At 43.5% G+C, this 17,787-nt stretch overlaps 1 protein-coding gene across 1 annotated transcript; it reads left to right on the top strand.

The window, feature by feature from the left end:
* Positions 1–3,391: 3,391 nt before the first annotated feature.
* SOD2 (superoxide dismutase 2) lies at positions 3,392–15,943 on the top strand. The gene is made up of 5 exons (XM_047860076.1): positions 3,392–3,528; positions 3,875–4,077; positions 8,512–8,628; positions 10,340–10,519; positions 13,026–15,943. Exons 1-5 carry the CDS (start codon positions 3,506–3,508, stop codon positions 13,169–13,171), a joined length of 669 nt encoding a protein of 222 aa, XP_047716032.1. The 5' UTR covers positions 3,392–3,505; the 3' UTR covers positions 13,172–15,943.
* The last annotated feature ends 1,844 nt before the right edge of the window (positions 15,944–17,787 follow it).

Raw genomic sequence — 17,787 nt, 5'->3', positions numbered from 1 at the left:
AATGCGTTGGCTATGTTGTGTTTTGCCTGGTGTGATGGTTAATATTATGTGTCAGGCTTCAGGTCCAAGAATTATGACCTGAGTTATAGGCAAAAGATGAGTCTGGAGATAATCAGGAGTTGAGAAGACAGGAATATGTCCTGAAGAAGCACGGGAGGGGGAAGTTTCAAAACGTGGGCCACACATAAGCAAGATAGGATTGAGCTCAATTTTATTGGCGCAAGGAATGTGGGAGGGGGTGGGGCACTGTTAAGGTGTGCAGAGCATGTCAGGGTTAACAAAAGAGAGCAACATAGTACATTCAAAGCTCAGCTCGCTGTGTGCGTGACTCGGGCACATCACTTACTGTCTTCACGAAAAGAGGCATAATAAGCCACTGCACAGAGATGTGTAAATTAAGAGGTGACGTAGAGCCTTTGACCTAGTACCTAGCACATGATGAGGGTCTGCTCGTTAAGGTTGGTTCCCTTCTCCCTTTATGGATAGGATCAACCCACTACATACATGCCTTGTTCAATAAAAACACTTTCATTCTGAAACAAGTTCCTCTTCTCCTTTTCCAGTAGTTAATGTGTTCTTTGAGCGTGCAATCTAATTATAATTAGCCTGAAGATATGGGGATGAGGGGAAGCTCACTTCAAAACCTTTGTTAATGATGCTACATCTCTACCATCACTTTCCCTTTTAGCCTGGATCATTGATTTTATTTTAGCAATTTAAGTACTACCTTTGGTCCTATTAGCAATCCCAGCTACGCGAAGGGAAAGGTTGTACAGCAATTCTCACTTAGTTTCCTGCCTGGGTAGGATTTGCAATACGAGGGGTATAGAGTAAAAGAGGAAAAAAAAAAACAAAAAAAGAATGTGGCTCAGGTCATTCCACGAACAGCCAGGGTTTGTATCCAAGCACGTGGAAATAACGCCTTATATAAAGATATCTGGCAGAGTGACTATTTGCCAATCCACTACTCATTTTCCCTTTCGTTCTCGAATTTCACATTTTTCAGACTGGAAATGTGCACAGCTTAATGACTACATTTCCCAGCCTCCTCGGTAGCTAAGCGTAGCCTTGCACCTAAATTGAGTGGAATTTGTTGGGTGAATCTACCACAAGGATCCTTAAAAGGGAGAGAGTGGGGGCCCAGCCTTTTGTCCTTCCCTCTTCATGGGAAGGAGGTGAGATGGTTGGTGCTGTAGAGGCTGTTATGGATCATGAAGCGACTCTGAGGACAGAAGAGCTTGGGTCCTTGATAATTTCATGGCACTGTCATCCCAACCCTGGTTTACCTACTCCGGATCGCTTTTACATGAGGGAATGAATATGCTTTCCTGTGTTTGAGACACTCAGTCACTAGAATATGAATGCAATTAATAACTGGCTCAAAATGATGTTATCTCAACCCGTATTTTGTCTCCTCCAGCCAATATGTCAGTCTAAACCGTCGTAGGTCTTAGGATGGCTGTGAAGTAGTCTTGGGAAGTTTATTCAAGGGGAATGCACAATTATGATGCCTATGTGGCAGATGACATCCTGAGCTGGCTGGAGGAATTGGGGACAGAATCCAGTCAATTGTAATCTAACTCCTTGGGCCAATACTGAATACTTCATATAGTGGCCAACTAAAAAAGAAAAAAAGAGGCCTGTTTATTGGGTGTGGCAGTCAAAGAAGGTAAAAGACTTCTCTTAACCTCCAGTATCCCCCAAATCCTTGGTGTCGATGTAGATACTCTCACAGTCCGAGTTGTTTTCTGGAAGGATGGAGCTGTTACAGATATGATGTTAGAGATGCTTCTATGGGACTGTTATTGTCACTACCTTACCCTCCAATTGTTGCTTGTTCAAAAGGGCATTTCCCCGAGGTGGTCAATTTAACAGAGAGAAAGCTCACAAGCAGGGGAGGGGTGGGGAGAAAGGGAATCCCAAGCAGGCTCCACACGGTCAGCAAAGAGTCCCCCATGGGGTTCGATCCCACAAACCCAGGAGATCATGACCTGAGCCGAAATCTAGAGTCAGATGCTTAACCGTCTGAGCCACCCAGGTGCCCCGCAAGCAATACTGTTCTAACTAGCTTGCCCCTCATGGTAACGATGTCAGACTCCCTGACTGAAAAACTGCTTTCAATGTGTCTCACTTCAACTAAAATGCTTCTTGCTTTCCTCTATCCAACCATATGTTTGGATTTTAAGGACATGCACAACTTGCCCCCAACGTGATTTTCCTCCTTTACCAGGTCGTATACTCTTGGTTTCCTGTCAGCATGCCCCAGGCCTCTTGCTGGGAAGTCAGCTCAGTGGTTCTTGTTTACTATTCCCCAACCCAAATGCTAGTCATCCTTGTGGAGGGGTGGGGCTAGGGGTGGAAGAGAGTAGCTGAAAATCTATGCAGCACCTACTTTATGGTTCCTTTTATATTATTCTATTCAATAAGGACCCAACATAGATCAATAATAGTGTAAAGCTTTCCTAACTTCTATACAGGGAGGATTCACACAATTCAGGATTGTTTTTTTAATTGTTGAGAAAGCATTAGTACAGCTCATTACACTGTAAGAAACAGCACGAAAGAATCCTTCCTCTTGTACTTTTTAAAATACTCTCCGGAGCAGTTGGTTCATGGAAGTCATCCCCAACACACACACTCAGGACCTGACTGCTAAGGCTTAGTAATCAAGAAAGTTTGGACTTTCGGTTCTAATCCGCTATTTTACTTATTAACTGTGTGCTCAGGGCAACCTGCTAAAATTTAGTGAGCTCATTTCTGTCGCCTGGGGTCACCCAGGAGTGAAATAAAGATCAATGTATATAAACACTGCTGCGTAGTCCCTGGCACATCGTGTTTAGTAACACTATTATCAGACGGCCCTGGGCTTGGCTCCGGCCCGAAGGTCAAGTTCATTAGAAAAGCAAGGTCACTCCTGGCAGTGGTTAGAGGAGCATTGTTGCTACACCTTATCAGCGCCCAGGACCCTCCTCACTGAGGGATCCTGGCCCGCTAGGGCGCGCAAACCAGCTCGCAGGGAAACCGCAGCTTTCGCTCCGAGGAGGTCGCCGGACCGCAGGCCGACCCCGGCGTGCCGGCAGCAGCGAAGAGGCGGGGAAGCACCGGCCCCACCAGCCAAGGCCCTCCCCGCGGACCTCCGAGGGGCGGGGCTTCAGGTCGTACCATCTTACACCGTGGAGGGGGGGGGAAGCATGGCCTTTCTTTTGGCCACACGCACAGAAGCGGGCAGGTGGGCGCTGCGGTTCTTCTGACTCCCTGAATAAGGTCCCTCATGTGCCTCTTTCTCGGGTCCCCTGCGCCCCCAAAGGGGGCGGGCTGACGCCGGCAGCGGAGACGGCGCGCTGAGCGTTCCCCACCCCCCGGTGTGGGAGCGGCGGGCGCAGGGGGCGGAGCCCGTGGAGGACGGCGGTGTCCTTGCGGCGCCGCCGGGGACGCGGGTCAGTGTACGCCGGTGGGTCGGCGCGGTGACTCGAATTCAGGAAAGCGACCAGCGGCATCGCTCACTATGTTGTCCCGGGCAGCGCTCAGGTGAGGCGCCCGAGCGGCGCGTAGCAGCGGGGACGGGTCACGGCCCCGAGGGCGAGGGGTGCGGGCGGCCTCCTCCAGCGGCCCCGCTCCCTCCGTACCCGCGCTGGCGCGGCGGCTCCCGGGTACCTACGCGGACGCGGCGTGGCGGGGACGCCGCGGGCGTCCCTGCCAGAGGGCAGGTGGCTTCTGAGCGCGTCCGGGTGCTGCCGCGGCGCCGTTTAATGCTTCAGAGAATGTGGAGGGCGAGCGAGCAAGCGATAGAAAGGCCCAGATGCGCCGGGACGTCCACAGCCCTGTCTGCGTAGACACGTGAGCGAATCGGTGTGTGTGTCTGCTCTCTTTCCAGCTCGAGCAGGACGCTGGTGCCGGCGCTGGGGGCTCTGGGTTCCAGGCAGAAGCACAGCCTCCCCGACTTGCCGTACGATTATGGCGCCCTGGAGCCTCACATCAACGCCCAGATCATGCAGCTGCACCACAGCAAGCACCACGCGACCTACGTGAACAACCTGAACGTCCTCGAGGAGCGGTATCAAGAGGCGCTGGAGAAGGGTAGGTGCCAGGCCGCCCGCCGGTGAGAAACCGCGCGGGGAAACGTGACGGCGACGCGGTGCCCCTCGGTTCCGTGGGGCCGCTCCACGCGCTCTTGAACTCAACCAGGGGTCAGACTTCACAAGGAAGGTGCCCATTTTGTGGGAAACTGAAACAGGCTTGTGGTTATTTACTAATACTTTAGAATTCAGCGTAACACTATCATATGGACGTCACACTTCAGTTTTTAAAGAGCTCAGTCGACAAAACCAGTCGTGTGCGGACTTTGTGGGTCTGGGTCTGGGGATGTGTACGAAAACGCCGTGTTTTACTGTCTCTGTACAAAATAGTATTGCACTTTGCAGTCTATCGATCAGTGGCTTGCAGGAGGAAAATAATTGTATGTATTGCTTAATACGCTGCACAGTTCAAAACGTAATTTTTTTTCTTAAGCATATTTTTGATGACGTCCAGCCCTCTGAAATTTGTGGGGTAAATTTCAGACAGTGGCAGCTTGTTGAATGGGGGCATCTAGCGGGAAAGTGTAGTATTTCAGCCCGGTTGTGGATGAAGTAATTGGCTAAACAGAAACAAGAGGAAATTGCCACATTCTGGAAGATTTGTGACAGGAACCTGGAGCATGGGGAAAAAGTTTGGTACTTGTTCGGGAAAAGGTTCGGGGTTTTAGAAAATAACAAATTCGGGAAAGATGTGGTAATGATGACAAGGTGGGGAATATCCCGATTGTGAAATTGTTTCCTGCGTGACAACATCTGACAACTTGAACCTTTCTCTTCAATATTTTAAAAACAACTTGAATTTCAATCCTTTCCTTGCGCAATCACATCTTTACTTGTGTAACAGAAGCTACTGAAAAAAAAAAGCTTTACATTATGTTGTGCTAGGTTGCCTATAAGTTACTAAGTACCTGCAGAGCCTTTTTCTTTTATTTATTTAAAAAAAATATTTTAAAGACTATTGAAGGGTTAAATTTTGATGTTTGAAAATTTGGGGCAGTAATGTAAGTGAAATAACATCGTCCATCTCATTATAAGGAAGTAAATAAATACTTTTCAAACAGAAGTATTTAACTTTTATTGTATTTTACAGGAAAAAAAATGGAAACCAAAGAAAATGTTGAACTTAAAAGTATTCTTAAAAGCAGATATTAAAGCCTCCCAAATTTCTGTTATCATCATTATTATTTTTTAATGCAAGCTCTATGCCCAATGTGGGGCTCAAACTCACAACCCTGAGATCAAGAGTCGTATATTCTACCGACTAAGCCAGCCAGGTGCTCCCCAAATTTCTATTAAAACTTAAAAATGATTAAACTGTAAGAGATTGCAATTATTAAGTTAGTTTTTAATAAGCATGTTTCTTTCCCATTAGAAAAATTTAGTTACTGTTGATTTATTAGAAAACAATATAGGGGCTCCTGGGTGGCTCAGTCGGTTGAGCATCTGATTCTTGATTTTGGTTTGAGTCATGATCCCAGGGTTGTGGAATCAAACCCTGTGTCGGGCTCCAGACTGAGCATGGAGCCTACTTGGGATTCTCTCTCCCTCTGACCCTCTCCCCTGAGCCTCTCCCCCATTTGGGCTCTTTTCTCTAAAACTAAAACTATACGCACGCGCGCACACACACACACGTGTTTATATATGTATATATGCATATATATGTGTATATGTATGTATGCATGTATATAAATATATATAAAACGTGTGTGCGCGCATGTATATATGTGTGTATACACATGTGTATGTATATGTATATAGAAATATATAAATATACAAACATTTATATTTAGGATGACTTTCCTAGAATAATTACTAAGACACTGATCTGTAAGAAAATTATTTTGCAAACATAACAACAACAACGAGAAGTTGGCATCTTAAAACAGCTCTCCAAGATTATCTGTGTATTCTGGTATCACTCGGCCCTCTCCTCCTTTTTGAGATGTGCCCAAAGAGCAGATTAGAGAACCTTTTCTGTCATGTAAACTTCCTAAGCACAGAGTCCTCAGTGGTTCTGTGTATCTTCCACTTTGCCTCTTAATGTCTGGTGAATAATAAGCACTCAGGACTTCTTTTTTTTTTTTTTTTTTTTTTAACATTTATTTATTTTTGAGACAGAGACAGAGCATGAATGGGGGAGGGTCAGAGAGAGGGAGACACAGAATCTGAAACAGGCTCCAGGCTCTGAGCTGTCAGCACAGAGCCCGACGCAGGGCTCGAACTCACGGACCTCGAGATCATGACCTGAGGTGAAGTCGGCCGCTTAACTGACTGAGCCACCCAGGCGTCCCATAAGCACTCAGGACTTCTTGAACAAGGGAATTCCCATTTTTCCTAATAGTTAATCTTAGTTTCTTGAAGGCCTGGAAAAGAATATTTTATTTTGCCTACTTGTTCAGCAAGGTAGAAAAAGTCTTCAAATGTGACTTTTTTTTTTTAAGTACAGATAGCAGAGAATTAATTTTTCTTCCATAAAAGCTACATTTAATATATTCAATTATCTAGTCAATCAACAAACATTCATCAAGTGCCTGGTATGTAGGAGGCAATCTAGCAGCCCCTGGGATACAGCAGTGCAAAGAATTCCTTGTTGTTATTGGAGCTTTCATTCTGGTGGGGAGACAGATGAATGAGTAAATAAATATGTAGTATGCCAGGGGTCTTAAGTCCTCTCGAGCAAAACAGGTTGGGGAAGTGGTGGGGAAGTGCCCATTTTCTCTTGTGGTTTGAGAAGGCTTCCCTGATGAGGGTGACGTTTCAGCGGAGGCCTGAAGGAGAGATGTGGGAACAAACCACGAGCCTATCTTCAGGAAGGGTGTTGCGGGACGGGCAGCCGCCATCAGTGGAAGCCGTAAGCTGGGCGCATGCCGAGCCCCTGTTGTACGTGCAGGGAGACCAGTGTGGCCAGAGCTGGGCCAGCGAGGAGACACAGAGGATCAGATGATTTGCCCCTCTGAAGCCAGTTGCAGGGACTTGGGGTTCATCGAGTGAGAGGAACAGCCTTTGGAGGGGTCTGGCGCAAGGATGCTGCACTCACTTTGGGGTGTAGAGGAGCCCTCCGGCCACTATTGGGAACAGAGTGTGGGGGGCACATGTGGAAGCCGGAGACCAGGGCGGGGTGGTGGCTCAGATGCAGGCAGGTGACGCTGCTGGTCTGTACCACAGGTTAGCAAGAGGGGGTCAGATTCTGGATCTTTTTTTTTTTTTTTCTATTTTTTTTTTTTAACGTTTATTTATTTTTGAGACAGAGAGACAGAGCATGAACGGGGGAGGGTCAGAGAGAGGGAGACACAGAATCAGAAGCAGGCTCCAGGCTCTGAGCTGGCAGCATAGAGCCCGACACGGGGCTCGAGCTCACGGACTGTGAGATCATGACCTCAGCCGAAGTCGGTCGCTCAACCAACTGAGCCACCCAGGGGCCCCATGGATCTTTTTTAAAGGGAGAGCTGGCCTTGCTGGTGAGTATGTTGGTGGGCTATATGTGAGGAAAGGAGTAAGGAGTAAGAAAGGACAAGTTATCAGAAATGCCCTGTGAAAAATAGCTGGCACTTGCTGTGATGAGGAAGGCCATTGGAGAGTAACTTTGGGATTGAAATTCTCGAGTTCAGTTTTGAATATGCTGAATTTTTTGTTAATGTAACATTGAACTATTTTCCAATGAATAGTTGTCTATCTAGAAAATGAGAGCTGAAAATGTACCATTAAAAAAAAAAGTCTATCTACTTGTTTATTTTAAGTAATCTCTACCTCCAATGAGGGGCTCAAACTCACAACCCTGAGACCCAAGAGTTACATGCTCTACCGACTCAGCCAGCCAGGCGCCCCTGAAAATTTACTATTTAGTCTGTGAAAGCACACATTTCAACCTTCCACTATTTTCTATTGTTCTCTTTGTTATTGCTGAAATGTTTTTTTTATAATTTTTTTTTTTTTTCATTTTAGAGAAAGTGAGTGGGGGAGTGGCAGAGAGAGAGAGAGACTTAAGGATCTTAAGCAGGCGCCACACTGAGCGTCGGACACGGGGCTCGATCCTATGACCCTGGGATCATGCCCTGAGCTAAAATCAAGAGTCAGATGCTCAACTGACTGAGCCATCCAGGCGCCTCTGAAATCTTTTCTATCCAAGAAAACTTTCACTTCTTTGAAGCTCAGGAAAGAATTTTCTACTAGCTTTGCCCCTGATGCCGGACCTCTCATTAGTTGTTCACGTTACTAATTGAAATTGACAATCCACTGGAACAAATAATTTTTAAGTAAATCTTTTTTTTTTTTTTTTTTTTTTGTAGAATCTTGAAATTGTGGGATTTTAGGACCTATAGGGATGTTACAGATAAGCAAGTACAACTACCTGATGTTTTACAAAGAGAGCAAATGGTGCATAGAACGTTTGAAAAGAAAGAATTTTAAAGAATATGTTTGCATCTTTACATTTCAGGTGACGTTACAACTCAGGTAGCTCTTCAGCCTGGGCTGAAGTTCAATGGTGGAGGCCATATCAATCATTCCATCTTCTGGACGAACCTGAGCCCTAAGGGTGGTGGAGAGCCCAAAGGTTGGTAGATATTGGTGCAGTCTTAGCTACATTTGTGCATGATAGGAATGGCTGTTGCTTTTCTTACGTTAATTCTCTCTGGGGTGTCACAGTGGCATATTTTTCCTAGCAAGGAGTACAACGAAGGTGTGACTTTCAAAGGGACGTATGTAGGAACGGAGAATATATTCAGGGAGTTATTGTGTCTTCAGATTTTATACACACATACACACACACACAGTGGCAGATATGGTGTCAACTTTTGTCGAAATGTACTGTATTTTACATTAGAACAAGACCAGGAAACAGTTTTTAGAAGAAGTGAGTGCCCTGGGTGGGGTAAGACACTTGATCATTCTGTACTTCCTTCATCTGTAAGGTACAGGGATAATAATAGATCCGTTTTGAACATTAAGTAAGTTATCAGTTGTAAAATGCTTCGAATAGTGCTTTTTGCTATTATTTTACTACTCTCCCCAGCTGATAAAGAGTCAGTTGTCCCAGGAAATTGGGTTTTCCAGGACACGTGCAGGTAGCGAGGGGAGTACAGAGCCAATGGCCTTGCTCACTCTGGCTGGTTTACTGACTTACCCGTGTCCTGCGTGGAGGCCCAGACGACTTTAATTAGCCTCCTCACCCCAGGGAAGGTGCGGGGCATAAGTAGAGCTCTCCTTGGGCTTCTGGTGCACACCTTAAGTTTCTGTGGGTTTGTTCGTTTTTAATTGGTGTATGGTGAGCATCTCATGTACTTGTGATAAGCAGTCTCATTTGGAAGTAAAGGTGAATGGGGAAGTCGGCACGGGAAGCTGGACATTCTTTTTTTTTTTTTTTTTTTCCTGAGTTAGGTGTGGAGACGGTGATGTAATACTGTTGACGTTTGGTGAGTTAGCAGAATGTCAGATATGCCCATATTCAGCCAGTGGTACTTTGCCAGTTTGGGTTGTCTGTACCACTTTATTCTGTCATTTGTGCTTATAATAGATAATTTTATTTTTGAATTTTTAATTTTTTTAAGTAGGCTCCAATTGCGGGGCTTGAACTCACGATCCTGAGATCAAGACCTGGGCTGAGATCAAGAGTCAGACACTTAAATGACTGAGCCACCTGGCATGCCGATAATTACTTTTAACTCAGTGGGATAAGAGAAGCGATATTTTTAGCCTACTTGATTTAGTTGATGTGCTCCATCTAGAATTATATTCTACGTTGCCAGAGAACAAAAGGGCTGTAGCTCTTACAGTGTACCCTCAGTTCGGTGATAAAAGACAAAATTACTCTTCTTAAAATTATATAATTGTGATAAGAAAGATCTCAGCTGCCGTGGGGAAGAACCAAATAACAGCCATCAAATTTTACTATTCCCAAATCGAGACAGAGTAGGTAGAGTAGAAATCAAAGTAAAAGTTTTCTGTAAAAGGGGGGGGGGGGGGAAGCTAATGAAAAAATTACTCCTTTTCTGATGGAAATAGCACAGCGAAGGAAGAACTTGCTCTAACTTGGTTCAGTAATAAACATGTGAATTAAAATCGTGAGATCTTGTGATGCCAGGGTGAGGGCAGGAGTAACGGTGCTAACTAGGCTCACTGGGTTATGTTACGTCTTCCCTATGAGCTCGTCCAGTTGTTTCTGGTGCCATACGACAAGAATATTTTAATATATGGAATAGAATTCTTGATTGTAATTGTTGCAGTCTGTTCACTTGTGGGTATTTTTGGATTTGTTTTTTGAATAGGGGAATTGCTGGAAGCCATCAAACGTGATTTTGGTTCCTTCGACAAATTTAAAGAGAAGTTGACCACTGTATCTGTTGGCGTCCAAGGCTCAGGTTGGGGTTGGCTTGGTTTCAATAAGGAACAGGGACGCTTGCAGATTGCTGCTTGTTTTAACCAGGATCCCCTGGAAGGAACAACAGGTTAGCTTTGAAGATTATTTCACATTCATTAGTGGGAAATGGTTCACTGTAAAGCATTTACCTTGAAATAAGGAACACGAGCAGTGGTTAAACCTATCGTGAGCATGTACTAAATCTTAACAGATGATACTCAGAGCCTCGTGTAAGCAGAAATGCTCTAAAAGTCCTTGATGTTTTGTAACATTAGCGCATGTAATTTTACAGATACATTAACAAAAAATGTTTTTTTTTTATCAAAACATTTTTTTAATGTTTATTTATTTTTGAAGGAGAGAGAGACAGAGTGTGAGTGGGGGGGGGGGGGGCGGGGGCAGGGAGAGAGGGAGACACAGAATCCGAAGTAGGCTCCAGGCTCCGAGCTGTCAGCACAGAGCCCGGTGTGGGGCTGGAACCCACAGACCACAAGATCATGACCTGAGCTGAAGTCAGACGTTCAACCGACTGAGCCACCCAGACCCCAGGTGCCCCTAACAAAAAATGTTTTAAACATAAACTCTGCTTCATTGGACAGAATTCATGTCAGCTTACATAATTGCATGCGCTGAAGTTGGATAAACACCACAAAAGAGGAAAAGACCTATAAGCTGAGTCCAACTTCAGCCCTGGGACGCAGCCTGTCTGCTGAGCACCTGTGGTCAAACTGGGACTAGAGCTCAGGTTTCCGGACTTCTGCCTTTTGGGGGATTTGGTCCAGGAAAATATTTGGCTTAGAGGCTCCAGGCTGGCTTCACCAATTCCTTTTTCATGTTGAGCCAGATTGAATTAGAATGTCTATAGGAGATAGTCCTGAGACATTGATCTTCAGATGTAATGCACCTACAGTGATGTCTTTTTTGTTTTTTAATTTATTTTTTAATGTTTATTTATTTTTGAGAGAGGGAGACACAGAATACGAAGCAGGCTCCAGGCTCTGAGCTGTCAGCACAGAGCCTGATGCAAGGCTTGAACCCACAAACCGTGAGATCATGACCTGAGCTGAAGTCAGATGTTTAACTCACTGAGCCAGCCAGGCACCCCAAGACCTACAGTGACATCTTAACGGCAATCAGAAGTAGTTCTCAGCCACGTTTTCTTTTCTTTACCTTTTTTTTTAAAGATACTTAACTTATTTAGGTTTATTTATTTTGTGAGAGAGAGAGGGAGGGGCGGAGAGAGAGGGAGGATCCCAAGCAGGCTCCAAGCCTAGCACAGAGCCCGACTCGGGCGGGGCTGCATCTCACGACCAGGAGATCATGACCTGGGCTAAAACCAAGAGTCTTGACGCTTAACCAGCCAAAGCACCCAGGCGCCTCTCAGCCACATTTTCTACCTCTACACACGTCTGCAGACTTGCTTACATGACTCACTTTCCTGGGTATATTCAGATTTAGCCAAAATCTGAACGGCTCTTTTGGGAAAGAGATGCCACAGAATTTGTAAAACCTACAGAAGATTTGTGAGCACCGACTAGAGAGTCGGGTATATCTTTGAAGGCACCTGGCCGAAAAGGCTAATTTCTAGGTAAATCCTGGCTACACCTGCTTCCCTTCCACTTGAAGAAAGCCCACTGGAATGAAAATAAGTGGAAGTCATGGCAATTTATGTAGGGGAGAAGTCATTTATAAACTTTGTTACCTTAATTACTCATAATGAATGATGAATGACATACCTCACCACTGATCAAGACCTACTGGTTGATCATTGTTTTCCTAGAGAAGGCTGTCATTCAGTTGGAGAGTTTTTGAAAATGAATGTTGCATAAATATAAGTAATTCTTTGCATATACTATTTCATTTCTAAGAATTGTCTTTTTCTTTAGTCCTATTCAGTTTTCCTTGTTAGCTGTTGTTTCTATAAATGTCTCATAAATGCTTTGTATTCTCTAAGACTGACATTATTAGCCTTGGGAGCAGAGCAGTTTTCCTAAAACTCCCCTGACTGCTCGGGACCTTCGGAAGGTGCTCAACCACCCCATAAACATGGCATCCTTACCGATAGCCCCAAGAATTGCCTCATGGATAGATTTGTTGGTATTTTAAGCATTGCTGTTAAAATACTGTACTTAATTTTCCCAAGTCTTTAAAAAATTTTTTGCTATTTATCACGTTTTCTTCCAAAGAGTAAAGTTTAAGGGCGCCTGGGTGGCTCAGTCGATTAAGCATCCGACTTCAGCTCAGGTCATGATCTCACAGTTTGTGAGTTCAAGACCTGCGTGGGGCTCACTGCTGTCAGTACAGAGTCCACTTCGGATCCCCTGTCTCCCTTTCTCTCTGCCCTTCCCCCTACCTCTCTCTCAAAAATAAATAAACATTAAAAAAAATTTTTCGAAGAGTAAAGCTTCAAATTTTTTATAGGGTATTTATTCTTAGGCAAATTTTCTGTCTGTAAAAGAAGCTGAAAAATGGATGGGAAGTTTGCAAAGGGTAATTTGGGTAATTTGGTGTGCATAGGATAATCGAGAAGAGACAATAATATTTCAGATTGAAATTCACAGTTTTTGCTTTTTTCCCCCTCTTCTTTCCAATAGGTCTTATTCCACTGCTGGGGATTGATGTGTGGGAGCATGCTTATTACCTTCAGTATAAAAATGTCAGACCGGATTATCTAAAAGCTATTTGGAATGTAATCAACTGGGAGAACGTAACTGAGAGATACATGGCTTGCAAAAAGTAAAACATCATTACACTGAGCAGAATAAGCTTTTTACGACTATTTTCATAGCAGTGCAGAGTACCGTAGTATACCAGTAAGCTGCTCTATAGTAGCATTTCTTAATGTAGGTTCTTCAAGTATTTGATAAACATGATTTAATGCCATGAACTTCCTGTTTTCAAATTTTATTATTGGGCAACGGAAAACAGTAAGTGCTTTGTATGATTTAGTCTTGATTGAACATTTTCTTCAAGAGCTGAAATAGCTAGGAGGTTATAATTGTCGTCATAAAGCCATCAAAAATATCTCAGCCCTTAGGGCCGCTGGAGAAGCCTTTTGACCCTATTGTATTGCAGTTGTAGAAAACCTGGTCCTTTGCCCCAGTTGTTTATAGAAGATTAAATTTATTTCCCAAGGGAAACGTTCAGTGTTTCTATTGAAAACTCTTTTTGTAAGTAATCTTCTGTCTACTAGTACTTCTGGTAGATATCACCCATTGGCCTTTAATTATTTTTGGTCATATGTTACACAGGGTTAACACCATTTTGTCTTTTAAAAAATATAACTTGATTGCTAGTTGAGAATTGCTTTATTATGACAAGGAAATAGTCGTGCATTTGAATTTTTCTGTTGGGAGAAATAGGAGGACTTGTGTGTGAAATTTTGTCATCAGACGGAAATATGTGTTGTGTACATGCTCAAAATGGGCAGATTTGGGCCTTGTTGATAAAATGAATGTTGGGAATGGGGCCACAGATCATTCTGGCGGGGCACTTGCCCCCGCCTTCCAGTCCTGTTCATGAGCATCGCTTGGGGTGGGGGGAACCAGCCTGAATCAGGTGCTGCCTGCCCACAGAGGCAAAGGAGTTGGTTTCTGGATGTGGTCAGCAGCGTGTCCCCATCCAGGAACATTTCTTTTCGAAGACTTGTTTTTGAGTTACTCTATCATTTTTTATCTTTTCTTTTAAAAAATGTACAGTCACTATAGAAACTTTATATTGTTTCGTCCTTTCAGTAAAGGCAAACGATACCTATACTCCAGTGACCCAACATGTCAAATTATGTTCCTGGTTAGCTTTTGCAGGTGGGACTGTTTAAATGTAGCAGGGATCCTTTCTGTAATTTGGCTTAACATTGTCATGCATTCCATGTTTCATTATTTTCTTTATTTTTACTGGCTGTATAATTCATCAATTGGACACTTCCTAATTTATTTTACATTTCTGATACTGAATATTTCATTGGTTTCTAATTGTTACTTATTCAAATAATGTGGTGAACAACCCACATAGGTTTTGCCTTCTGTTGGAATATTTTTTCTATATAGGTTTTTTCTCAAACCTATTCAGTAACAGAATGTTTTCCTAAGTTAGTGTATTATTTTTTCCCTCAAAATTTATTCTATTTTTTTTTTTTTTTTGGCTTGGAAAAATGGAGTAACTTAGCAGTTTCAATATTGAAGACTGAAGTTAAAAAAAATTTTAATTTAAGGCGCTTTTGTTTTAGAATTCAAGTAGAAAGTACTTAGGCTTTCTGAATTGTCAGCAGTGTTGATGAGACCAGTGGTAGCTCTTTGTGTGCCTGTGGATTGAAAACACTTTGGAGACGAAGATTGCCATGCTTTCTCCCACAGTAAAGTCACTTTCCTGGAGCACAGATGGGAGTCATGTGATTACTGCTTACATATATACATATATACACATGCATGCCTATATAGATATATACACACATATGTATGCACACACGTATATATAAACAAGGCAGTGACTCTGTTTAAATGGACCATGTAGAAAAGTAGAACTTTTTGAAAGATGGGCTTTTGAATATAGTCTGGCAGATCATGGTTTGTATTGAACTAACAAAGATACGCAGAGACTACTGATTCATACAGTGCCTTTTGACTTTTACTAAGCTTTAGCATTTCAAAAAAATTCAATGTTGAAATTTCTATGGGGCTCTATTTTTGCCTCGATTTTCCGTTGAGGGAGTGAGCGACAGCACACTGTTCTCTAAGGCTTCGGTTTCTCCTCCCCATCAGATTTTAAGAGACTAAGTAAGGTAAATTACAGATAAAGATTTTAATCATCCAGTGGAAAATGAGACTTTAAGATTTTGTTTAGCCCGGTTTTTCATTGTGGAAATAAATAAAAAAGGTAAAAGCGGCTGCTTCTGAAATAAACCCGAGTGTTGTTCATCCAAGAGGGATTTTTGTGGCCGAATCAGCAGTGCCTGCTCTAGTTGTAAATGTGCTTCAAACGCCATAGCGTGATTAGTACTGAAGGACAACAGGACACAAGGCAAATACTGCCTGAGGTAGAATCTGCTGCTTGAACCATTGTGTAATAATTAAACTTTGATGTTGAGAAATTACAGTTTTACTGCACACCTCAAATTCATGATCTTAAAATGAGATTTGAGTTTCTGGTGAATACCTTTAAAAAAAGTACCACCGGAACCATAAAATTAAGATTGATTGGTGTTGTGAGTCCTCTCTCGAACTAAGTCTGAATACAAATTCTATTTCCTGTTTTGATTTCAGGGGAGCTACTGTTTGGGAAAGCTATTAGGTAAATGTTTTATAAATTACTGCTTCTCATTTTCAGTCATACCTAATGATTTTGGCAAGCTAATGTCCTGTTTTCTTAGGTACGCATCAAACCTGGCACACATCAGAAATCCTATAAAGTCCTGGATACTTTTCATTTAATTAATCGATAGAGAAACACTTATTTTCCTATTGTAAGTGTGAAGCTTTTTGATTGTTAATAAAAGAATCTACCAACCATCAAAAAAGGTCTGCATTATGCATGTGTGTTAAAACATTAGTAATCCTGTAATGCTTTGTCATTTTTACTGCTTTTCTGTGGGAAAGGGATAGTAAATGTTAGGTAGCATTTTAAGCATTCTTAAAACCCAGAAGGCATATGAACTCTCTCCAGTCGTATCTGTAGTAACATCTGATAATAGCATAGTGTTTTTATTTCATTTATTTTTTATTTTAGAGCGTGAGTCAGGACAGGGGCAGAGTGGGTGGGGGGAGAGAATCTTTTTTTTTTTTTTTTAATTTTTTAAGGTTTATTTATTTTAGAGACAGTTCTAGTGGGGGAGGGGCAGAGAGAGAGGGAGACACAGAATCTGAAGCAGGCTCCAGGCTCTGAGCTGTCTGCACAGAGCCTGATGCGGGGCTCAAACTCGTAAACCATGAGATCATTACCTGAGCAGAAGTCAGAGCAGCTTAACCAACTGAGGCACCCAGGTGCCCCGGAGAGAGTATCTTAAGCAGGCTCCTTGCTCAGTGTGGAGCCCAACACGGGGCTTGATCCCATGACCCTGGTGTCATGACCTGAGCCAAAATCAAGAGTCAGATGCTCAACCAACTGAGCCACCCAGGCGCCCCAACAGCATAGTATTTTCTATGCTAAATCATAAAGTCGCAACATCTTTGAACACTAACCAGATGTAGAATATTGCCCTAACTACATACAGCACATCTTGTGATAATTGGCTGTTTACTTCTTTTTTTTCCATAAAATTCTGGGCTGGTGATATTTTATCCACTCTCGTATTGGGTATGAGCTTACCTCATGAATCTTTCCCTGGACTGTTTGAAGGATAATCTCGGAAAGGGAAGTGAGGTGCACCTGTGTTGGGTGAAGTCTCTGCTCTTCTGTGTGTGCTTGAGAACAGGTGCAGTTCTCAAGATTCTTCTGGAACATATTAAAAAGACTAAGACCTCAGACTGTGGAAAGGAAAGGATGTGCGGTTCTGAGTCCCACTGTCGCTCTCCGTGCTCGTCTTGACACAGCGGTAATTCTAGCTTTGTCTCGGCCCCCACTAAAGCACAAGCTCCAGGAAGGCCAGGGACAGAAGATTCTTGTTCGTGTCTTTGTGACTCAGCACACAATTCTAGGCCCATTTTCAAATATTTTTATTAAGTGGTGTGGAGGGGAGAGTGGGTGGTGGGCATTGAGGAGGGCACCTGTTGGGATGAGCACTGGGTGTTGAATGGAAACCAATTTATATATATATATATATATAAAAGTAATAAAAAATAAAGATCTTGGTGAAAAAAAACCCAAATGGTGTGATTTAATACAGGCCTCGTAAATACATGTATTTGCAAGGTTCAGGTCACCTCTGCAAGTTCACCTATCAAAACCCAGAAGGACGTTTGAAGGCAGAGCTGCTGTGACCGCAAAGGCCTTATGCTTGCTCGTCTCCCTGTCGCTTTCGCCCACGGCCCCGGGAGAACAATGAGTCAGGTCCCGGCAGGCCCGGGTCCCGGTCCTGGTGCTTTGACTCAGGTCAGCTGTGTGATACTGGTCAGCCTGCCTGCTTTGGGTCCTGTCCCTCTGATGTGGAACGATGGGTTTGGAGAGAGCATCTTAGGTGCCAACTCTAGCATTTGAGGGATTTATCTGTGTACTGACCAAACTTCCGGTGGATGAATGAATACTGAGGATATGAAATGGTCATGTCATTTGCAAAGGGCATCCATCCAGCTTATGTCCCTTGAACAAGGGTTCTCGGACAATAGAAGCCTTGCTGGTGTTGTTCATTGTGGCTCCATCTTTCACCGGGGCTCAGGAACGATGCCGGGAGGAAAAAAAACAGCGAGTCTTTTAGCCTCTGGTCTC

Source organism: Prionailurus viverrinus, chromosome B2 (assembly GCF_022837055.1).
Source record: "Prionailurus viverrinus isolate Anna chromosome B2, UM_Priviv_1.0, whole genome shotgun sequence".
Lineage (NCBI taxonomy): Eukaryota > Metazoa > Chordata > Mammalia > Carnivora > Felidae > Prionailurus > Prionailurus viverrinus.
This window is presented reverse-complemented; position numbering and strand designations above follow the sequence as displayed.